Consider the following 25,916-nt stretch of genomic DNA (forward strand, 5'->3'; position numbering starts at 1 on the left):
ATGCAAATAAGGTAAACATGAAATATGCAAATAAGGTAAAAGATCCATGTTTAAAAAACAATCTGCTAAATGTTTGGTTCTGAAACACACACTGAAAGCTTCAGTATCTATCATGTTTATTATGATATTGCATCCAAATAACAAAAGGTCCAGCACTGGTCTGATTACGCATGCAAGCCAAGAGCTGCTTCCCGACATTCCGTCACCAACAGCATTAAAAACAGCACGCACCGTCAAAGTCAACTTGCTTTTTAGTGTTCTTGTTGTTTGTTTTATGCTGCTTTCATTGAATGTCCAAACATTTACCCCTCAATGAATATGACTGCACAAATCCCCACATTGGTGCACAAACAGCTGATTTAAGAAAGCCTTGTAGGCATAGGCATAATTTATACTGGGAACACTGGGGACATGCACCCACCACTTTCTGAAAATGCACTCTGAAAATATTTTATATAACAGCCTGCTGCACATACCTGTACAAACAGTCCGTAAAAACAGCATTATGGTCATGCAGAGAAGTGTATTTGGTCGGCCCACGCCTCTAATATGACGTGACCAATGGCTGTCATTGCTCATGAGCTCCGTGAAAGTCCTTTTCTATGACTTTTCTATAAAACAAATATTCTAACAAAGCAAATTTTTTTGTAATCAAACTAAATAGAAAACCATAGGACTACACAGTACAATATTGACAGATTCGACCATAAAACCTTTTAGGAATCGCTTCCTTTCAGTCTCAGCACTGATTTCTTTTTGGTGAATGCTCATGCCCGAGGGCTTGATTTCTTAAAGGGAGCTGAATTGAATGCAACACCCGGTTCACATTCTTGTCCATGCTTTTCAAAGCAAAGTTACGCCCATACTTGTAAGAAAATTCATTAAATTCCACATAATGACCTTACAGTACTGCTAATTAAAGAACTGCATATTAAATAATGGACTGTACATGGACCCTGCCGGGGTAAACGTTCTAGTCTCTTTACAGTGTGGTTCATGTCTAGTCTATTTACAATGTAGTTCAAGTAGAAAACATTCCTCACTGTGAGGATTACTACCAGCAAAGTTAACAGATTCCAACAACTTAATTAAATTGAATTGTTTCTTTTCGGAAAAGAGCTTAGATAAATTTAAGGCGAAGATGCTTACTTGTCATATTTCATGATGAAATAACTAAAAAGGACTGTAGCAATAAAGTATTATTTTCTTGCACCTAAGAGCTAGCTCTACTCCATAAACCAGTTGCCATCTCATTTCTGGTTCGTTCTAGCCAATATTTGCCCTGGTGTTTTGGTGTGTCTGGAAGAGTTCTGTGCTACTGCAGATGAAAGAGGAGGGATGTATTTAGCCTAATGAGGGCCTTTTTCTGACATCCACACAATCCTTCTTGTCCTTGTCTTATTAAATCTTTGCCTCCCTCCCTTTCACTCCTCACATTCGCCTCCTTTCTGTTTTGGGAAATGTGTGGGGGTTGCTCAGAGAGAATCATTAGTAATAGAAAATCATCCACCCCATATCTCAGAACATTATGTTATAAGAGGAGACAGACCTAGAGTGGACAAATGCAGCCTGTGCATGGATGTACAGTCCATCCCCTCTACCTAGTTGCCATTAAGCAAATAATAATTACATTTATTTTTTTCAATCTTTTTTTTTTTTTTTTAAAGCAATCATATCTCCTGGATAGTTTATCAAATATGTCATAGTTTCAAGACTAGGCAGGTTTACTATATTTGTTTTAAATCCGATGTGGTGTTTAAAAAGACTGCTTTGGTTCCCATGTTAACAAGCTTTATTGGCCATTATAAAGCCAGTGGATCCACAGGCATGAACTCCAGTAGGTGATCTTGTTAAATCTTTGAGCCCTTTTGGTTCATTTTTCTGTAATAACAACTCCAAACATAGGGACAGGCTTGATTCAGATTTGTTTAAATATTTAATACTATTGCAGAGGTTTTTGTTACTGTATTTACTGTATTTACCCTATAGCCTGCTTACCTACAACCAACAATGGAAACAGGTGCAGACACAGGTTTAATGTGTGTAAAATGTAATACATTTATCTGGCTCAAAATTTTAATTAAGAAAGGTGTTAAGAAAGAACATATTCTATTACAAAGCCCATCATAAGTCGAGAATATACATAATCAACTTTATACAGTGCCTTAATGCTAAAACAGCCTGCTTTGTGATAGGTTTACTGTTTGGCTAGCCTAATTTACTGTTAACCTAATAAACATGCACAATAGACTGGATACCTTACAGAGAATTTGGTGTAGGCAATATATAAAATTATAGCTGGATCTTAACTGCTGTTAGTGAGTACTTAGGAATTTCTATGTATGTAATGCTATATAAAGCATTACATAAATGTGCTATATAAAGAGCTGAACTTGATATGGCTCCAAGGTAACACAGGAATTATATGCATAGTACAAGCCAATTAGTTACACATTACAAGCCAATTAGTTACACATTACAAGCCAATAAGTTACACATTGGTCATATATTATATTTATATGATAGTGCAAATAACAGCAATGCAGCATGGAAAAAATACCTGAATCTTACTTATAGATGAATGGTGACAGAGAGGTAAAGAAAGCAAGAGAGCGAAATAGAGAAAGAAAGAGACAGCGAGCCCAAGGGAGAGGTTTCTCCAAACCCCCTCAGTCCACCAGATGTGCCTCAGCTCCACTCTCAATTCCTCTCCAAGTCTTCTCCAAAAAGTCTCTAAAAAATCCCCTTCCCTCCCATCTAGACAGTACCACCACTGACCAATCAAAAGTAACCACATACTGGTATCAACCCATTAACTCTTTAATTGATGAGAAACCCAGTGTAAAGAAGTAAAATTTAATTGCATGTCATTTTTGGCTTGTTACTACATAAATTACAAAAAGCTGCAGAACATATAATGAAGAGTGCTTGTGTAAAAATGAATACACCTTCTGGAGAGGGGTTTTGGTGATTCATATGTAAATGTTGCTGACTAACATAGACAACTCATGGACAACATTAAATATAAACCTTTATAGCTCTTGTACTTATAGCTCTGGTAAGAAATGCTTCCTTCCTATCGAAAAGGTAAATAACCAGGGAGGGATCGAGGGCGGGGGTTATGGGGGGAGGGGGGGGTAACTTCACCACATTCTGCATTGCTTCCTTCTCTGGCTGTGGCAAGCTTTTAAATAACCAAAACACACTGCCCTCACACATAGGCCTCTGGTTCTCTGTCTGCCTGTCTCTCTTTCTCTGTGTCTCTCTAGGACCTAGTCATTCTCACCAAGCTTCTTTGGTATCCACAGACATGGCTTGTCCATGTGGACTGGTCTCAGGCCATTAGCTGCTGCTAAACAGGGAATGAGAGGGGGAAAGCTGATGAAGGAGGATATGAGATCTGAATGAGCTACGAGGGGTAATGAGCCAATTAAGCCCTACACACAGCAACCTTATCTCCAAAATAAATAACAAAGGCACAACGATCCAATCCAGCCAAAGGTCTTAAAACCAATTCATAACCCTGGATTTTACAAAATACTATTTATTTTGTTTCACCTTCTCCTGAATTCAAAATGAGCATTGCCTGCACGTAGCATAAATACACTCATAGTCACTTCTTGATTATGGATGGTGGTTGGGAAAGTATATAAACTAATGCATTTTAAGTAGGTTAGCTCAAGAATACTTGATCTATTCAAGATGGTCTTTGGGTTATACTTAGCAGACTTCACTTTGAAATTAAATGTGGGTGTCAGGCGCCCCACGCAGCTCTAGCTCATGTGGCACAGCCCCGCCACATGATGTCATTGCCTTTGATGTTGCCGCATGTGCTTGTGTTTACGTTCCCCTCGTTTGTGGCCAAGCCCCCTTGTTAGCCCAGTATGCATTTCACCTGCCTTTTGTTATGTGCCTTGTAATACATGTATTTAAACCCCTCTATTTACCACTTAATCTCTCAGTTATTGGCCATGCAGTCTCTAAACCATCTGCCTCCGCAGTTGTGTACACAGTGCTAATGGTGAGTCTTCGCATACCACGTTTTGTCGTTTGTATTTTACCTTCATTTTGATTAAACATGTTTCTGTTCCGAGGCTCGAACCTGCATCTCATCCTTTTCCCCAGACGCCCCATCAGGACTACACTGTGCAAAAGTTTCACTAAAACAGATGGTTGGTCTATTTCCTTTTAATGGGACTGGTGTGGAGCTGATAATGGTTTCTTTTTTTGGAGGTAATTGGAGGAAATAAATAAATGTAAAAAAAAAAAATGTAAAAGCCTTCAAAAAAGCATTAAAACCACAGTAAACAAAATATACTTAAACTATATACATTACTCAATATCAGGATTTAGAGTAAGGATCCAGTTAAGACAAAAACATTGTCATTCATTAGAAATTTGATACACAATGCTGATTCAAAGCTTTTAGACTACTGAAACTTACAGAAGCAATGCAGCGCATTTTGTTTAACCACTACGTTTAAGTAAAGAGTGGGAGACAGGCTGCACACTGCCTCAAGATGAAAACACCATTAGCCAAACTTGGGAAAGTGCACTCTGCTTTTCAATAAGCTGTTATTTCTGCTACCTGCTGCTCAGGGTTCCATTCACCCCTCAAGGATCTGGTATCCTGCTAGAATTTGGCTCTTCTAAATAAGTTACAAGCTGTTACATTTTACCTGCTTTTTCATTTTACCTCATTAATCTAGAAAAAAAATCAATGTCCCTTCCTTTTGCGGGGCTCACAATATGGCAGGGGACTTGTGGCAGATTCCAAGTCACCTTCTGTTCCCAGTGGTTCATTCACCTTGCTTCAAGCCTCAAGCAGTGACCACAGACAAAGGTCCAGGGTTTGTTTTGGGGTTTTATTTTAAACAGCTGAGGGCACATTACTGTCACAAACGGCTGTCTTAAGTAAAATGAAGAGTATACCAAAAACAATGACCTCTTCATGACCAACTCCAGTTTGCCCATGCATGTGTAACAACTTTTCTACAAAACGTTTTCTATATGTGTACATATAGTACTATTTTGCACTTAGCATTCACCACAGAAAGTTTGTAATACTGAAGGCATTGCTTAACTAAGCTTAAAGCAGCATACCACTTAGGGGTCAAGTAGCTTGGTCTTGTTTCCAGTTTTTATGGGTTCCACAAGTACAGTACATCTGGCTACTGGAAAACTTGCCTCAGAAACTGTATATGGTGCATCTGATCAGCTGTCAGCCAGCAGAAAGACTAACCTAACCTTTTCCACTGCCCAGATAACCTGGCCCTCAAATAAGAAATGGGTGTAGGCTTTAGAAGTGAGTTTAGAAGTAAATTAATTTATTAACAATATCAAGGGGCAAGATAATACATTTGACTTTTTGAAGTAGCCGGTGTCGATTTCACACAGGTTCTTTGATGAATTCAACTGCCGTAACACATGAAATTGGAGCTTAGCTCTCAACTGAAATCCAAGTGGCGAGCCAAGTTGTCACAACCTGTCACAAAGCCTGTTTGAGTCTTTCCTCTCTACAGTACCATGTGTTCCTGCTCTCCATAAATTCTGGCACCTCATAAACTTTATATAAAACAGCTCATTTAACATATTTTTCTTAATACAAAATATTTCCTTTTAATTTCATTTTATGGCTACAGAAATAAAAATAAACAACATTCTTACTGTGTTGTCAGTGGATTCCTGCCGTCAGCAGTACTTTTTGCCATTAATAGTTTCACTCATACTGCCCAAGTTCTCAGCAGAGGCACATAAGACTTAGGACACAGATCACTAATCAGCTCCACTGATAAGATGGAAACAGTTAGACTGTAAAGCCATATTAAAATTTTGATGGGATGAGCACTTTGGCTTGCATTAGGCTATTATGGGGCGAGTCTCCGAGGACTCCATTCCAGCATCAGAATCCTGTTTAACTGAAAAGTGGATTTTGAAATAAGTATGGATATTACATGGGAAAATGCATAGGCCAACAGTCTGTTGGGATGTTATACCTGTCTGTTTCAGAGGAATAGAGCTCTGTGTGTTAAAGTGGAAGAAGTGTGGGTAATGAACTGGAAATGCAGGCCATCACAGTGCAGAAGCATCTACAGCAGCTGCGTAATTATTCATACCACAAAGGTGTCTGGGGACGTGGCCATAGTAAGCTGGAATGAGACGAACAGTAGCAGTTTCCAAGACTGTGGAATTAAAGATCGTTTCACCCTTGCATTATCAAAGCAAGGGCTGAGAGAGAGGATAATATCACAAACATGGCCTCTGGATATTTATGTGCATGTGTGTATGTGTGTATGTGTGTGTGTGTGTGTGTGTGTGTGTGTGAGAGAGAGAGAGAGAGAGAGAGAGAGAGAGAGAGAGAGAGTATGGGCAGAGTTGTATCTGAGAAAATCTTTTTTATTTAAGATCATTAATCCAATTCAGTACAGTACTACATTCAGCTAATATTAATGTTATCAGTCTTCAGCCCTTAAAAAATACAAGGATGGAGCAGATGGTAACTGATTTTTTAACTGCTTTCTGTGCAGTAAATACAAGGGGACAGTCCATAACCCTGCACACTGACCGTAACAGCCAACACTACTACTGCTGTATAGAGGCGTAAAAGCTGTTTGGTCAAAGGAAAACCATATAAGGCAAAAGAAGTCATACAAAGGACAAACACTGTTGCCACCCATTATGCACTGCTTCATATTTAATTATACATTACAGTTATTCTTTTCAAACACAATAACTGACCCAGACAGAACAAATTACAAACATGCCATTCAATGTTCCAAACAGATGCCCAATACAATTTTGGCACAGTACAAAATTCTGTATTGCCTATTTTGAAACACAGAGGCAGTGGTCCTTCTGTGAATATATTTTGGGAATGGGCAGGGGGAGGTTTGTACTGCATTTGAAGAACAAAGTGACAGTGAAGCTTTTAGCCGGACCCTGTCTGTGTCACTACAGTCAGTCAGCATTCAAAAACAAAGAGCGCACCTGCGGCAACGCCTAATAATCAATGGCCCGCTAAAATAGGAATACAAAACTGAGGCATAGAGTTAGTCAGTCTGGGGGTGGGGGGGGGATTGGGCATTCTGCACACCAGTCTCCACACCGGTTCCTCTACTCCCAACTGGTCTGCACTGGCCCCAGCTCCTCTTCAATATTGCCTGTTTATTGTCGTTTGTAATCAGTGTCTGCATATATGGTCCCTGCTTCCATTTACTGCATGGGCTTCTCTGCATGACTTCAGTGTCTGCTTCTTTGGGTCAGTGGTTGATTTATAATGTTGTTTTGCCTTTGTCTGTGTTCTGGACTATGCCTGTGGCTTGCCCCTGATAACCCTCACAGTCCGTGTTTTGACCCCTGCTGACCCCTACCTTATGAAGATCATTCCTGAAAAAGCCCCTCTAGACATTCTCAACACTTGAACCAAAGTGTAATGAATGACTGATTTACTACACTTTTCTTTTTCCGTTTGTAAAATGGTCGCTTGGGAAACATAATGCACCGTCCGCCAAGGGCATTAAAACCACTGTGCCAAATTTCCTTTGCACTTCTGGTGAATAATGTGCATTATTAACAAACAAGCTGCACATCAACATGCGCGTGCGCTAGCGTGCACACACACACACACACACACACACATACATGCCTTTCAGAGCAAAAATTGAGCATGGCACATCTGTACCCTGTACCAATGACTAGCATGAGGAATCTATCCCTGCAAGCATAAATCCGCGATCTCCATAAACTGCCATCTGAGGCTGCATTAGTGCGAATGGCAGGAGATGTGGTAGGGAGAGTTGCAGTGCTATAAACTCCCATACTGCAGCCCTTTATGGCTGAGAGAGGTGCACATCTCATCTCCCGCTGACTTCATAATAAATCACCAAATCTGCATTAGGCACTATAATCAAAGCTTACTCTGGAGTCTCATTAAAGTCAGTTCAGAAAGCAAACAGTAAAGAGTGGGACACATCTGTAGCACTCTTCAGTACTGTGTCCCAAAGGTGCAGATACAGAGAGAAAATGGAAAGGCATCCAATATCTGCACAAAGAAATATTATCCAATATCAAATTTGGACTCCACAGGTAATCTAGTTTACTAATAATATTTTTAATCATGTAATTTGTTATTATTGCCTGATTGCATTTTCTATGCAAGCCAAGTAGCATACGAGAATTAATAACAATGTAGATAATTTTTCACAATGAACTTGTATAATTCAACTGCAGCAGATAAGATGACAAAGCTTGACATTCAGTGGCTTTTGATGAGTTTAATAAAGGCCCTGCTTCTGACAGATATTCATGGTCTTTGATGAAGGTGAAAACCAATTGTGAAGACACAGAACATGTTTGTTGATTACTGGCTCACCTCCAGTGTCATGCACTAGCTGTGCTGTGAAAAAGCCCAGCACTGCACAATCCTCTAACGCCAGTTAGCACATAGGCCACCCTCAAATATTTATATTTTATGACCGCGTCCCCTTCCCCACCCAGCGAGAAAGTGGCTCCATGAATTCAAGTCAGAAATGATGTGCTGTCAGGTGCCAGGGGGTAAAGCAGAAAGATTCCCTCTTTGCAGCAGGAGCAGACGCTAGCAAGCCATCAGACATCCATGTCACATGCCTCCTTTTCCCCACCAATGACATCGTGTCTTTGAGTCTGCCTTGCTGGAACCAGAGACAGCGGCCCCCTCCCACCACAGAGTGATTGGCACGGACACAGCCTTGTGCCCTGATAAACAAAGGGAGGTTCAACAGATGAGGGCAACAACTAATATGGTATCTACACAGCAGTCCGAGGCTGCGATCTGAGCTGAGCCGAGCCAAGTGTCCGACACTTTTGTTTCATCTCCTAACAACAGCCAGATAGGAGGCTGCAGGCTACAGCTTGATCACAAGTGCGAAAAAAGCCGAAAGGTCTCTACCACCGGTGGACCAACAGAATGACAATTTCAGTTCAATTCACATTCATTTGTATAGCATTTTCCTAACACACTTTGTTGAGAAGCTGCTTTACAGAGATCATGCATTCAGAGAATCTGAGTCCAAGCCCTTAATTAGCAAGCCAAGTGTCAAAGAAAAACTCGTTGAGAGCAAGAGGAAGAAACCCTGAGAGGAACCAAGACCCTGAAAGGGACGCCCTCCTCCTCTGGCCCACACTGAATGGTAAAGTAATAACACCTAATGAATGTGCTTTCGCTTTTAACTTTAACGTGTGATAAACATTATAAGAGTGGCTTTTATGCCTTAAGAAATAACCAACAAATATTTGGCAAACAGAATCCCAGCAGAACCTGAGACCAGTCTGAAGTCTTGTTGAGCAGATTCTCAAGTCCTTTAGGGAGGACATGCAGTGCAGATAAATATTTAATATTTGTTTTGATTTTTCATTTGTTTAATTAGTTTAGTTTTAATTATAAAAGGCCTCTTCTGTAGTTTAATTGTAATAACATTTGTATGTCCTTGACTGTGCATTGATCTAGATTACGGTTTCCAATGTGTGACAAGGCTTTCAAATGTGTTTTTGTGAAGTTTTTTGTGGGGGAACACAGTTTTATTTGAACAATTGAGCTAGTGCTTCAGCTGTACGATGTGGCTGACTGACACTACAGCTTGCCATGCTGACACACTGTCACATCCTGCACTTCTCTTACCCTAAATTCCAAACACCTGCCTTTGCTGTGGTGTCATTACCTGACTCTTTAAATACAAATCCTTTGCCAGCTACTTGCAACACTTGCAATTGTTTTGCTACTGTGCCCCTGGCCAATATTATTCTTCCGTTTACTCTTGATCTTGTGTCTCATTTTCTGAATTTGTTACTTTGTAAAATCCATCGCTTTGTGCATCAGCAATCTTTGTAGCAATCTTTGGTAGGTTATTACCAAACATAGAGAAGATACCTCGGTTATGCACAAAAACCAGTTAATGTGGCTCCTTAAAGAAAAGAATTTAAAACCAGGAATTTGGAGAGGCATGATCAATTACTTAGTTGATAAAAATGAACAGAGGCATTAAAAAGCAACTGGCAGCAACTGTAAATGAACCATTAGAAACCCAAATAATCACCTGCAGCATTCAGAAGGTTTCTGAGCTCATACAGAAAAATCATTTTAGTACAAGTGAAAATGTAGAGGGGCAGACTATTGTTATGAAGTTCTATAAATAGAAGAGTTGATGGGGAACATCTGCTTATGACATAGAAAGATTGAAGTGCGGAGAAAGGTGGAAAAAGATGTTGAAAACATCCCTGGTCAATTGTGAAACGTCTGCTAGCAGCGTTACCGCTTAGACAGCGTTACCGCTCTATGGTAAGTGTGGGAATGGCATCTCTCTAATTTATTTGTAAATAATGTATATATATCATATTGAGGTGACTTTAAATATGTATAAAAAAGTATATTCTACATACCTGCTAAAACAACTCCTTCCTATTCATTGTGCATTGTTTCAGTATACCACACCATGACCATGCCAAGGAAATGAGATCATTCATCAAAGGAAGGTTTCAACTGTGATTAAAAAGTATTTGTTTACCAAGTAGTTACCCACTGCAGAACTTAGAGACTGAACTTAATATGACAAATGATTACTGCTGTTCAATAACACAATAAAGGCTCATGGCACAGTAACACATTACATGTATTTTTCCACCTTCTACTTCTGAATTTTTCTATTTTCTATTGATTTTATACTATCTTGGCTTTATTTTGCCCTTGCCGACAATATTCTGTTCCAGAGAACAGAACACGATTTTGTACAATCATGTCATACGATATAGTACCAAAGTACCAAAATTATTACTGAGCAAAGCTTCACTACATTTGTCCAGCACTGAATCTCTTATTTAAAAAATTTACTAAATCCTGCCCATGGAGTTTCTTTTTGTAAGGCTGGTTGGTGTAAATAACAAATGCTTCTCAGACAGATATTATATATGTAAACCTGTAGCTTCCCATAATGAATTGTAATGTACCATGCAAAAGCATTAGGCAGATTAAGCAATTACAATTAAAAGATAAATATGAGGTAAACCTATAATAGCTTACCTTTTATGTCTGTTGGTATGAGAGTAAATGACTAAATCAGCAATTTTCTCTATGCATAAGCTAACAAGACATGCAGGCAGTTCCTGACTATGCCTTATGAACGAGTCACACCTAACATCCTAATAAAATGACATTTATTGACTGCTGCAAATAAAAGCTCTTTTGTAAGGCCAGCTAGAATAACTCTTACAGTATAGACAGATACAAGATTCATTTAAAATATATTATTGCCATTTACAATGTAGGAATCAATAAATGAATTATATTTGTCCACAAATGAAATTTAGTTCCACTTGCATAATCTCAGAATGTTCAAGCTGTACTAGTTTGTACTAGCACATACATGTACACAGCTGCCAAAAGAACCTTAAAATATCATAGTATATATCCAAAGCAATAGAAATGCAAACTAACTGAAACAGAAGAATATGTGGCGCAAGAGTAGAAATGTGTACAATGTGATATAAGCTGTAGGGGGGCATAGGACACCCACAGTCTGAAAGCTTTAAAGGGGCAAATCTATTGGAATCATTGCATGGAAGTCATTGATTAACATTTACCACCACAATCTTTTATTCTTTTGTAAAAAATATATCAAGTAAATATGTACACGTCCGTATATCTTACGTCACTTGTACTTGTTTTTGTCTTTATAGCCATCAACCCAAATCAACCCAAATATAAGAAAAGCTGCCCAAAGCACCAATGGGCTGTTAATGTTAGTTTCAGTTTAGTTAGGAAAATGCAGTACACACACACACACACACACGCACGCACGCACGCACGCACACACACACGCACGCCCAGAAATAATCCACATAGCTACTAAACAGACATTTTAAGGGAGTGAGTTTTGTGTCTTACACTGATGTTCCTCATTTATCACCCCCACTTTAGTCATTTTCTTTTAGTTTGCACACTGGGAGACGCAGTCTTATTAAATATCCACTCCTTAAGGATTATTCATCCTCCATGTTCTCAACACAATGATACGAAGTAATAACTTACGTTCACTAGCAATGGTCATTTATACTACCCCTCATACATATATCCACAGTCATCCATTGATGTTGCTGGCACTACTTATTAGTTGCTAACAATCTAATTACATGCTCATATTACACATTATTATGCTAAATGCATACATAATACAGTTTTTTGCAATTGATAAGACATAAAAATTGCTTCTTGTGACACAATTATTGAAAAAACTAACTCATGTATGTGTTGACCTGGTACATTAAACTATAAGTACATTATCTGCTTTACACTCATTTTCTAAATCTAATTCACACTTTCAAAACACTAAACACAAATTTCTACAAATATATACATCATTCAAACCAGAAACGCCTGTGTTTCTTTTGGAAAACACTGCCATGCAAATGACACCCATTTACTAATTTCCAAAACCCAGTCCTCAGAGGTGAAAACACTTATGGCTAATTTGTACACTAAGAGCCTAAGCACTATAAAGAGGCCACAGGTTATATATCTTGGTTTGGAGATCAATTGACCATGGGTCATGTTTCAGGAAGGCTGCCGGGCAGAGCTACTACACTTAGCAAGTGTCAGCGAGTACTATTATCAGTGTCTCTGTGCATAATATCCCAATGCGTGCAGCCATTAGGCAGAATGGTGTCATTCCACATCATCCACTCTATGTCCATGCGCACATCGTCACATTCCTTGACCCACTGCACAACATAATTCCCTATCACCAGGGGAATGGACTGGAGCAGTGCTGGTTTATCTTCGCCTGGGACAACATAATGGGCTGCTCTGATACACGTTGAACACTCGCGATTTGTATCCTAGCCTTTTCTTAGCCTGTTTCTTAGCTCCCGAGGTTTTCCTAGTTTTTTTTCACAGCCTGCTTCCCCTGTTTGCCTGCAATTGCTTTTGCTTTGTGCTTCCTAGCTTTCGTTTATCCTAGCCCTTGTTTTTGTTTATGATGTATCCCCGTAATCTTTGACCCTGGACCGTTATACCGACTCTGACTTTGGATTTGCCCCTAATAAATATCACTCTTCTCTGCACATGCGTCTGCCTCCTTACCGCACAACGTTACAATAGTGTATATATACTGAATATGCATAAATGGCCTGTATATTTGTGAATAAACATGTACGTATGAGTAATATGACTGACATTACAGCAGACTGCTGTACTTCCCTACACACTGAAAACAGAAAAACACAAGGATTTTTCAAATCAGTGTGCAGTTGTTGTGTAAAAATAGCTATTCAACTGATATTTGTAGACTCTATCCAATTGATATGTGTAGTGTGTAGAGGTTTGATGCAAAAATACCATTTGAAGTGATGAAGTGTATGCGTTTTCAAAAAGGTGTGTGACATTTTGCATGTTGTGTGGGTGTGGCCTTAGCTTTTGTGTGTTACGTTTTGACAAAATGAGCCATAGTTTCAGAACTTGTGTCTAAGCATGGCCTAAGAAACTATATAAATAACCTATCTTGAAAACTCATATAAGTTCATGTGCTATATCTGTCTTGTTATAGCAACAAAAAACTTTGTAAACAAAAGCACAACTAAACATTTCTCCTATCTTAAATAAATGTAAACCAAGAGCATTTTTTATATAGTGAAAGTATGTTTGCTGAAATTGCCATTGCAGAACTAACGAACTGGACAAATGCCTCCTCAATGTCAAGGGTTGTGGATCAAAACAACTGGGGACGTGGTCAGGCTGCCACTAAGCACTTGCATGCATTGGGCCAGGGCGAACAGCAGTCTGGCCAACACTGGAACTAATGCCGACAAGCCGCCTGATATTGGGTCCATATGTACACTGCAACGAGGGTGGAGAAGACGAATTTGTTACAGTACCGATCCAGGGGGCCTAAGCTTATCTCTCCCAGAGAGACTGTCCAAAACTTCCTCTCCATACAGCTGTCTTACAGGAAGAGGGAGAGAAGTAAGATGGGTGGAGAGCCCACGAGAGGCAATTAGTGGATAAACCCCTATGGTCCGCCAACCATTGCCATTGTGCAATCGCCTGAAATCTCACTACACCTGCTACCCACAAAGGATGTAAAGCTATTCATATGTAGTCTCGGACACATTTAGACATTCTACCCATCTGTGGATACAAAGGCTAAGGATGCTCAAGGTGCATTCAGGAAGAAGCAGATCATCTTATACCACAGTGACGAGAAGTGGATGTGTAACTGGAGAATTCTGTTGGTTCTTTATGCATTTCCAGGAATGAAATCTTATAATATGGGTCATGTGTAAAACAAAAGATATAGACAATTGCCCAATGGACAATCTACATTAGCTCAGTCATTTGTCAAAATATGTGAAGTGAAAATTTTTGCTGAACATTTTACTGCTGAAATGTAGTTTGAACTACAAAAAAGCACACATGAAACAAACCATATAATAAATAAATGAATAAAAAGTGATTATAATATATAATAAATTATTAACTGATTGGTATTTGTAGAAAATCCAGATTTCAATCATAGGTGATTGACATTAAGACAGTCATGCCACAATTTCCTGGCTTGGAAATTTGTAGTAATTCAGACAATCCAACTCACTGACCATGAGTCAGTTACTCTAACCAGCTCCAGATGTAAATGGCTAAGTGAAGACATATATATAAACACACACATACACACACACAAGCCTACACAAACATGCAAAGAAAGTAGGGACAGAGATAGAGAGAACATAACATTTTAAGCCATGCTACAGAGGGAAGAAGCTAAGCAAACAATACCATGTCTCTGTAAGCACAAATATCAACTCAAGAAACAGGATGAGTAGAAAATGCAGCAGCCTCCAGCCAGGCAGACAGATGGAGAGGGTGCCTGAGGAGGACAACAGACCAAGCAAATAGCGTGGCTTCACTTATTAGTCAGTGATGTCCCAATTGTTAACCACGTACATGAATCAGTTAACTGTCACTGTCGCAGGACGCTGAACATGACCAGATGGAGAACTCAGAAGTTCGGATGTAACTTTGACTGTCAACAGATGTGGGAGAATGTTAGCGTTCTACATACCCAGCGTCACAATGACCTCACAGTACACTGTGTTTCACTGTGTATCACTCACAGTAAAATGACCTTGGATAAATCCAAGTGTATGTGAATCTCATCGATTATTCCATCAAACAAATTGAGCCATAGCGTAAATCACTGATAATAAACGTGACAATCCTGCTAGTCTCCTGCAGTGTATGAGGGATTACTTGGGCCTGAAATGATTGCATTCTGCCTTCTTGAATGACTGGACAGAGGACTGTAGCAATGGAAGATGAACCACAGAGTTTGGGAATAGAGTAGACAAAAAAGAATTGGCTGAAAGAAAGAAGGAGACACATAATACGTTTGATGCTATCTTGCCCTCACTGGGGATGAGTTCTTAGACAATACAGCGAAGAACTTTATATAGAAAACAATAGATCTATTTAAGAGCACACCAATGTTGTAACACACACACACACACACACACATCAAGTAGCCCAGTCCTTTGTGGGTTAAACACTTCTTGATTGCTTGGTGAAAGAAGATATTCAGAGAGTCTTGGAATGGACTCACATGGGGGGAAGTAGATTAAGTGTGGAACCCTTCGGAAAAACAAGGAGGAAGGGTAAATGAAGAAAGATAGATACACTGTATAAAAGGTAACTAAGTGTCATTCTGCTAACAGAAATGATGAGTGACAGAGTATTTTGCATAGACACAAAAAAAAAGCATGTGGAGCCATCAATTTCCCTCCAGATAGTGTCAACAAGAGTATTCATGTTACCCAGACAAGCAATTTTGGATTTAATAGCTTGGCTGATTAGTTAAGAGTTTTGTACATGCATACTAGGGCACAAGAAACAATATAGGTTTTCTCATCAAAGGATTGATAAGCATGAGTAAATGCAGCTTCTAAATTCTAAACTTATTAGATACGTACATTTCTGAGACTATGTGTGTGTTAAATGGGGATGACAATATTATCCTTCTTGTCTATAGATTGAGGTTAATGTCTGTAGATTGAGGTTAATAATGTTTTCTAGCTAATTGGCTAATTTCAAATTTAGCATGCTAGCTACCTAGCCAGTTTAGCATTGCTCCTAATGTTGAGTTGTTGTTTTTTTTTGTTTGTTTTGTTTTGGGGTTTTTTTTGTACTTTTTTTTTTGAAGTAAATTTAAATATTCAGCAACTAGATGCATGGATAACCTTGTAGTGCTGGTTAGCTAATGCTAGCTAGAGACAACTGGGCATTAGTTGCCCAGGCTCCTAACCCCAGTTGGCCGTGCTCATTTGTGGAGGTTAGTGGTGTACGACACCAACAAAAGCAGAAAAACCGTGAATATCTGTAGGCCACCCAAACCTTAATTCTTAATACTGTTGACCATATTTAACACCAAGACAAAGAGAACAGTGTCCTGAAACCAGGTGCATAGTCCACATTTGATGATAAAACAGATTAATATATAAAGGTTATGCATATATGTCTTACAAATTTTTTATCACTATTACATTTTCTAATTTACATTTGTGATTTTACACAATAGGCTGCAAAACTTTTAAAAAAATACACCTATTGAATTATTGAAGGCTCACAATTAAACAAATTCATGAAAGTATTTTATATTTTCAAGCCTCGCAAACATTATGCTAGCTAGTTAACATTAACATCAGCAATAAAAAAACAAAAAAACAACTGTTCTCTTTTGTCTGCCAATTCTTCATGACATCTCTATTCAATTAAAAAAATCTAATAAATACATAAATCAAATAAAATACTGCTAAAATATAAGTTTCCTATTCCTATTTGAGTTTGACATTGTCCTATTTTATCCACTTTACACCATATAGGTCAGTCACAAAATGTAACACAATTCAAGATTTTTTATGCCTATGCATACATAATTTAGCTAGCTAGATAATTAGCTTGGCTAGGAAGATAGCAAACCACTTTATTAGCATAGGTTTTTCGAAGCAGGTAGGTTAATAGACTCTTTTCACACGCTCTAAAATTTTGTATTAATAAAACAGTCTAATATTTTTGAATCAATTTAAAAGTGGGCCCACTTTTCCCATTTAAATTCTTCATTTTCATCACATAACATGAATATAGGTTCCATAGGAGATGCCCAATAATTCATAGTACATAAAGAGTAATAATTTCTCATATGGTTTTCAAATAATAAGCCTCACATTTGAGTTAAATGTAAAAAAAAAATAAATAAGAGAGAAGGTTTCTTGTTTTTCACATTCGTGTTATAGGACTGCATACAGTGAAAGCAACCAAGATGTCCTTCAGAGACAAAAATGACTTCATCATGGGAGTCTTTCTACTAGCCTTGTATTCATGCCGACTGTGCCTGTGCGTTCAGAACACCTGGTCCACTAAGACATCATCTTTCTTCATCTCACTGCAACAGGATCACAGCCCATCAAGAACTTTCAGTTCTGCTGACCCCATAGATGAACTTGTTGATCTATGTTCAACAGCTGGTACTACATTTAGCACTGGAATACATTTTGAGCATTTGACATGTTAAAGTATAGTATGTTTGGGGTGACTAGACAAATTATTTTGAAACGTATTATTTATTTCATAGCACATTATCGCACTGAAGAATCTCAGTGTTTGATGAGAGTGTTTGTTTAAACTTGCAGTTACCTTTATGAACATTCAGTTTCGTGAATTTGAATGCTGAGATTTTACTGTAACTACTCATACTATACAATTACCTTACTGAACAAGATGCTGTTTGTCAGTTACCAGATAGAATAAAGGAATTGCATCATTTCACATTTGGATTATCAACACTATGTTCTTGAATATGTTTTACTGCCAGGATGTAAGTCAGTTGGTGTTTTACAAGTAGAATCTGCAAAAAAAAAGAAAAAGAAAAAAAAGAAAAAGAAAATCCAATTTGGCAAAACAAATTAAATTTAGACAAAAAGCTTAATGCTGTTATTGTTAAGGTTACATTTTTTGTTCGTATGAGAAAAAAAAAACAATTGGCTGAAATGGAATGATGTATTTGTCTTTGCATGATATTCTTAATGTATTTAAGATAATATTGGTTGAACAAACTAATCTACATTGGTTAAACAAACTAACCTTAGTAAGTAAGACTCCAAAAGCATTGTTGATAAAGTTAATATTTTCTCCTTTATATTTCAAAGTTTCTCAGTTTTGTTTTACAGTATATAGATAGGTAAATAGATAAACTAAGAAAAAGTAAATTAATAATAGACAAATAAAGGTAATATACCATAAATGAATCCAATAGTCTTTTTTTTTAATGAATTGAACCAAATCAAAGAATACATTACATTGTTTACTCTGGTAAGCAGGAATGCAAGAGGCCTTTCTCACACATTTCAAAATGGAGAACACTTACCATGCAGAAGAATCCTGAGTTGTGGAAAACTGCTGTACTCTACAATAAGCTTGAACAATTATTTTTAATCGGAACCATTTTAATTAGCAGTGTCAATATAACACGTTTCTTCAGACAGAAGGCGGTAGAACGACTTACCTAATTATCACATACATGACCAAGCAGTTTCCCACGAGACCCACTACGCAGACGATCATATAGACCACAGCAATGGTGATCCGCACGCTCCGGGGAAACAGATAGTCAGTGTCGTTGAACTGGCTGAAGTTGTTCTGGAGCAGAGACTGGTTGTAAAGGTGGTGCCCGAGGTCAGCAAAGCCCATGGAATCATTCGGGAACTCCATGAGCACGTCTACCGCAGAGTCAAACAACACAAACAAACGTCAACAGAGTCCTTAGTACTGAGACCGTTTAGCTAACAGGACAGGAACGCTTGCGATTCTGGTTTCGATTAAAGAATAAAGTCACTTACAGACAATGCTTCGCGAATGTCTCGGAACAGATATGAAGACGCACAGTATGCTGTATCAATAACCCACCGAAGGAGAAGGCACGGGCAATTGCAGCGCAAGACAATGCATACCCAGTAACTGTTGCCCCTCAAACGCTTGGAAATGTTCATATCACACCATCAAAAGTACAATTTCTGATCTAATTGCCTCGGGAAACGAAACTGCAAAGAACAAAATAACATTACATACCGCTGATTGACAAGAAATTCCGAAGTCTGTACGGTCTTTTCCAGATTAAGGTCTGTGAAGATATTTATGTTTACAAAGACGCGCCCGTTTCTAAGAAGGCATAGATGTCAGTTGTTGCTGGATAGCATGTTCTTTATCTCACGCAGTTTTTAGTACGCTGTTTTTCGCAGCAGAAAGCATTTCAGATTACTGTATATATCGCAAGGACGAGAGAAGCGTGTTTTTTTCTCCCTTGCTCTCTCTCGCAAAAGGGAACGAGCGAACGGGAGGGGGAGGTGCGGCAGAAGGCTCGCTCCTTGCTGCGGCTCTTCAGTCGAGACTTAGATCTCCAGTCGGCATCTCTCTCTCTCTCTCTCTCTCTCTCTCTCTCTCTCTCTCTCTCTCTCTCTCTCTCTCTCTCTCTCTCTCTCGCTCTCTCTCTCTCTCACTCACTCACTCCCAAAACAAATACTGGTGGTGGTAGGCAATGACATTTTTTTAAAACTTTGGACACACTTGTTACTTTGCAAGCATCACGACACTTTACAAATAAGGCACATCGCCTTTGCTTCAATCAGTCCGTAGTTTATATCCTATGTATCTGTAGACTGCAATACAATAACCACAATTTACCGCGCTGTAGCGCTGCTACCTGAAACATGAGACTGCAGATTTGCCAACCGTAACTGAGTGTGTCTTGGTCTGCATCCGCAGAATGCACATTTTGTTCCATACTACCTTTACAGTAGCATGCACTGGGATTGTTTGAATATATCACAATACACGGAAATATGTAACTTTCCGAACAAATCAAATGCATTGCTACTGAGTAGTACATACCTAATCGTATAACCTACGAAGTGCATTAAACACTGTAATCGTACGGCCTTATGTGCGATTATACTAAGCACCTTAAAAAATAGCTCAGATCGGTAGTGTAAGCTACAAGGGGTGCTCGTGATCAGGTGTCAGCGATAAGTTGCATGGATGTTTTGTGTAAAGGAAATCACCAGACTCTAGGAATCGCGTGTTCACGCGTGCCCTGAACCATGAATTCGTGCTCGATATTGTCTCTAGTAAGCATATCGTTAAGAGCAACGACTTCCTGCATCAAATAGTGCGACAGCTTATTCCCTGTCCTTGGTTCTGAAAACCGTCAAAATATCCAACTGACAGAGACAAACTCGTATCAGCAGAACTGGTTATTTCATTAACATTTTGGGTCTTGCTTGCGTAATACCTGCGTTAAAATGATTGAACAAGACTTATTCCCCAAATTCGTCTTTTTAGGACTTTTCAGAATAATACAAGTTTCATTTGAAAATTGAAAAAGGTTCTGCTACAGGTACAAGCTAAAGTGTTCAATTATATTTTTAAAGATCAACTAATTCCATTTTTTATACATCTCCTATACTCTAACAGAGGGGGCAAAATCAGATTGTAAACTGTAACAAAAATTTCTTAGAATGTTATTTATTTTTGTGTGTGATAATAAAGATATATGATACGATTCACTTGATCACATGTCTATTTCAGGATTCCAACTAGACATTCATATATGTAGACAGCATTATAAAAAGCAAATGCCTTCTTTTCATAAGCTTAAATGAACAAGAATGTATTGTTCTTTTACCAGTGTTTTCTTATGATATGTAACAGGCATATATTCAATGACACAGATGTTCAAATATTTTAGCTAATTCCTATTCTAAATAAAAGTCTTAGTATTAAGTTTCTTCCAACGCATTTATCATTATGTGTAGAAGGGAAAATGATAACCACCATAATATTGACACTGGTATTTAGTTCATAGATCATAATTACATAAAGTGCTCATAAAGAAGTCAGTGCTAAATGAATAGGCAGTGTATACAGCATGTTGAGCAGTCATAGAAAACTTAAGCAAAATAATGATGAAGAAGCCCTTGACAAAGATCAAATATAGGATAGATGTCCATGCACTGTGTGACTCCTTCACATCAGAGCCACTGGTGGTGGTGGTGGTGGTGTGCGTGTGTGTGTGTGCGTATGGGGGTGTATCTGTGTGTGTGTGTGTGTGTGTGTGTGTGTGTGTGTGTGTGAGTGGTGGGGGGGGCGGTTGAGTGGAGGTACTGCAATTTGCCTCAGTCTCATCAAGAACTCATCGCTGGCCTTTCACCATGAATAACAGTGACATGGCCATCTTTCCAGTAGCCCTTAAGACACATTTAATGCAAAACAGAAAATGAGTAGCTGAGCAGAGATAGACGAGGGTAGTGAGTTCAGAGTGAGATCAGCAGAGAGATCCGAGGATTGAGCGAATAGATGGAAAGACTGAAAGAAGTGCAACAGACTGATATTTAAGCATAATGCTGTTAAGAGGAGTGAGATGGATGGTATAAGCTCGTACAAATGGCCCTGTCATCAGAGGAAACCTGAGGAGGTCCAGATCTAATCAGGGTTTGAAAAAAAAACAAAAAAAAAAGACTACCAAACCACAACTGGGGAACAAGGAAAATGGAAAAAAAGATGAGGGATGGTGAAGTTCTAGTGTGATTGTAGTGCTCTCCCAGATAAAAGTTCATAGAGATTTGATGCAACAAAGAGAGAGAGAGAGAGAGAGAGAGAGAGAGAGAGAGAGAGAGAGAGAGAGAGAGAGAGAGAGAGAGAGAGAGAGCGAAAGGAAGAGCAAGCATGGGAGACTACATTAGCAGACCTGGGTGTGTTTGGTTACCATCAGGCACGTTCTGTTCTGAAAAGACTCAGGAGGAGTCTGGAGGAGGATGGAGGCTTGGGGTCAAATTGGGTCATTGGTCATTGAAACATGAAAAGGAACGAAGGGCTTCTCATGCTCTCTCAGCATATACTTCTGTGGTGCAAGTAAGACTCGTCGGAGACGAACTGGATGGACCACAACCAAAAACACATTGTAGCTACATTTCTGATAACTGAAAAGAAAATATTGGGTTAAAATGTGCTACCTCAACAATTGGTTACCTAGAGGTTACCTCAACAAGTGGCATTCTTCTTCAGTTTCTGTCCTAGTCTCAATTTGTTCAATCATAGTTTTAATATTGCACTTTTATAAAATGTAGTTTTATTGTTTATTTATAAGTTGTTTTATTTTGAAAAGTAACTGATTGAAGTATGTAAATTGACTTGAACACACTCCTCTGTTCAGCACTGGTTAGCACTCTGCACACCTACTGCTCTAACATGAGATATGCCACTAATCAGTCATGCTGCCATTAGCCATTTAGGTCCACACAAATGTTCTTAAGCAGGGTGCCTGATAAGCTATAAGGCCTATACACGCACACACACCCCACCCACCCACTCACTAACACAACCAACCAACCAACACACACACACACACACACACACACACACACACACACACACACACACACACACACACACACACACACACACACACACACACACTCACACACACACTCACTCACACATTCACACACATACACACACACATACACACTCACACACACATTCACACACATACACACACTCTCACACACACTCACAAACACACTCACACACACACACACACACACACACACACACACAAACAATGCATGACACAGTGGACATACTGGAAAAGACTAGAGTGGATGGAAATACCTGGGGCAGGGGGTTAGGGTTAGTGAAAATTGACAAAAAAAAAACTTGGAGCTTTTGTTAAAGTTAAAGGTATAATAATGAAGCCTCATTATGAATAAAGGTGCCCCTACAGAGCAAAAAACTGTAGCATGTTATCAAATGCACATAGAAAGTAACTTGACAACCTCAGCAAAAACTACCCATCATGGTAATATCATAAGGAAGCTTCTTCATATCCAACCCTGGAGTCTTTAGTCTTTTCAATTCTTGGTTGAAAAACATGATCAAAGGCTTGTCAGCTATGAATGGAATCTGGTGGATCAGGTAAAATGCTGCTCTTAAATTAATAATAATAATAATAATAATAAATTAATAATACTATTGACCAAATTGGTTTGTATGGAATGCTGGTCTGTATGGAATGCTGAACAGTGAAACCACTGTATACAATCTAAGGTCAAAATATATATATCATTTACACATATTATTTAGTGTAGCAAAACTATAGTAAATAAGATTAGATTATTGACTCCTTCTTAAATGCAGTGCTTTCAGTACCATTAGATGTGCAATATTTAATGGGTTTTCCTTTCATGTCAGCTACTCAAACTGTCCTGCACCTGCACACGGGCAGTTACATGCACATGAGTGGACACACAATAATAATGTAACTATATCTGAAGCAGTAACTGTCAGTGTGAAACAATGGCTAAACTACGGCAGCAGAGTTTCACCTCAGCATATTCTAAAGCTTCAAGCTTTAGATTGTCAATGTCCTACAGAGGAAGTGCACAAAGGAACTCTATATGCATGTTATGGTTCTAAGTATATATTCAGAAGCATAGTAGAGTCACCTTACTGAAATCTGAGCAGAATCATCCATTGCTCTGGAATATAAAGGCTATAAAAAGCTATAGCACACATGCTATTAGGTGTTACTATTAGGTCAGCTCAAGTTACTGAAAATCCTGGTCTTTTTGACTCATCACTCACATTTGATTCCTATATCAAATCACTCACCAAAGCTACATTTTCTCATCACTGCAATATTTCATGCCTTTGCCCTACACTCAATGATAATGATGCAAGAATGTTGAAAAATGCCTTCATTTTGTTCCTGCATTACTGTAACTCTGTTTTTATGCTCTCTCTGCTAAACTGATCAGCCATCTTCAATACATCTAAAACTCAGCAGCTAGAGTCCTTGCATCTCCCAAGCGTACCGCACACATCACACCTGTGTTTCAGCAGCTGCACTGGCTCCAGCTTATCTCCTGGATTAAGTATAAATCTTACTTCTAACTTCACTAGTTCTTTATGGTCTTGCTCGTACCTGTCTCTCTGAGTTCGTTCATTTATACTGTCCCTTTTGCACCCTTAGATCCTCTAGGTCTGGTCTTCTTGCTGTCACCCAAACTCAAGTTGCAACCATGGGCGGCAAATGCTTCAGTACTACTGTGACTACTCTGCCACAGTGTCATAACTCTCCTACTCTGTCTTCCTTTAAAATTCAACTCAAAACTTTCCTCTTTACTGCTCATTAATCTTCCTGCTACATGAAATACAATTATTATTATTTTCATTACATACATTTAACACATTCTTAAATACACTTCCAGCCTTCCGTACAAGCTTGAACATCAGGCACAGTTCACTCTGCTGAAATCGGACGGAAATGGTTTACGGTGGTCTTGATGAAGTAGAACTGATGAGAAAGAAAGTGAGACATACAGATTGGAAGAAAAATTCCAGATGGATGGACAGTGAAAACCAGGCATGAGACGTAAAGGGCATTTGAAAGGCCTCTCCTCTCCGGTCTTCCCACAGAAGCGACATGCCCCTCCTGCAGGGGGATCTAAGCTCTCTCTCTCTTCCTCCGTCTCACTCTCTCTCCATCTCTCTCATCGCACACTCATCTCTACTGTAGGCAGGTCAGCCTCTGTCCATCCGGCTGACCCATCGCGGAGAAGCATAGAGAAGATGCGCATGTAAAAAGACGAGCAATTACACACATTCATAGCTTGATAGACATCTGTGAAGGTCAGGATGCTGATCTGTTTCACACACACACATGCTACAGTGCTATCTCACTCTGTACTTACCACTCACACATTTGCATGAAATGCTTTCTATAGTGCTTTTTGTGACACAGCATCTAAAATAACAGAGAATTTAATTGAAAAGGTGATTATTTTGAAAGAGCATCTCATGCATTCAGTACTTCTAAATGGCATTTCTCAGAACAAGTATGGGTGGGTGGATGGATGGATGGATATATGGAACCTCCAGTTCTCAATTCAGTGCAGAATTTTAGAAATTACATAGTCAAAATGAACTGCATTGTAGACACCATGCACAAAATACTAGCAAGGGGTTGAAAATGTGCAGTTTGCTGGTGAGAGCTGAGGAAGTATAGAGGTCAGCTGAATCACTAACTGTAGAAAGACCAGGATAGAATGCTTGGACAGCTCTGAATGACCAAAAGTTCTGATTAACCCAAATGCTTTGCTGTCATGAATAAAACTAAGCAAAAGTTTCAAGACATAGAGGGCTAAATTAAATAGACATGTTACTCTGTAAGAAAATGAAGAGAGAGTGGAGACACAACGAGATAAATGGTGGGTTTTATATTATCAAATATCAGTCACCTAGACAGAAGTTCTCACTCTGAAATGTCAGAGGGTGCAAAAGCCACAGGGGTTTTTCTCTGCATGAATAAGAGCTGTTGAGATATCATCATATTCAGCCTTTTACAGTGAGAAGAGACATACTAGTACATATAATGGCATTAGCCCTTTCATTGTCCACAGAGGACAAGACCGGCGCCATAGAGGAAAAAGAATGAATGCAATTAACTTTAACTTTACAGCAGCAAAGCACAACACTGCTAACAGTGCCATAAATTTTCACCAAGTTAATTGTGATGTTGGGTTAGTTCGGTTTAAATGTCATGACCCTTGGTTTGACCTAGTAATATTACACATTCACATAAGTCAATGGCATAATAAATGAGCAGCAAGGAAGCACAGACAGGCCGTCAAGTCATGAGGGGAAGGTTCTTTAAAGTTTGCGTGAGAGACAGGAGTCAACTAGGGACTAATCAAGAACAGCCCCCTCCCCAGCATCATAAATGCACGTTTAGGTAAGCAGGCATGAAGTGTGTTGTCTGAGGGTCAGAGCAAATTAAAGTAATCTGTCACAC

At 38.9% G+C, this 25,916-nt stretch overlaps 1 protein-coding gene across 1 annotated transcript in view; it reads right to left on the reverse strand.

Annotated features, from left to right (window-relative positions):
• Window positions 1-19,438, reverse strand: part of oprl1 (opiate receptor-like 1) — a 25,004-nt gene extending 5,566 nt beyond the window's left edge. Inside the window, exons 1-2 of the mRNA XM_027021618.2 lie at window positions 19,139-19,438; window positions 18,576-18,789 (exon numbers count right to left, since the gene is read on the reverse strand). Of these exons, the coding sequence (XP_026877419.1) occupies window positions 18,576-18,781 (206 nt within the window). The 5' untranslated portion in view covers window positions 18,782-18,789; window positions 19,139-19,438. The remainder of the gene's footprint in view (window positions 1-18,575; window positions 18,790-19,138) is intronic.
• Between the last annotated feature and the right edge of the window lie 6,478 nt (window positions 19,439-25,916).

Source organism: Electrophorus electricus, chromosome 24 (genome assembly GCF_013358815.1).
Source record: "Electrophorus electricus isolate fEleEle1 chromosome 24, fEleEle1.pri, whole genome shotgun sequence".
In the NCBI taxonomy this organism is placed as follows: Eukaryota; Metazoa; Chordata; class Actinopteri; order Gymnotiformes; family Gymnotidae; genus Electrophorus; species Electrophorus electricus.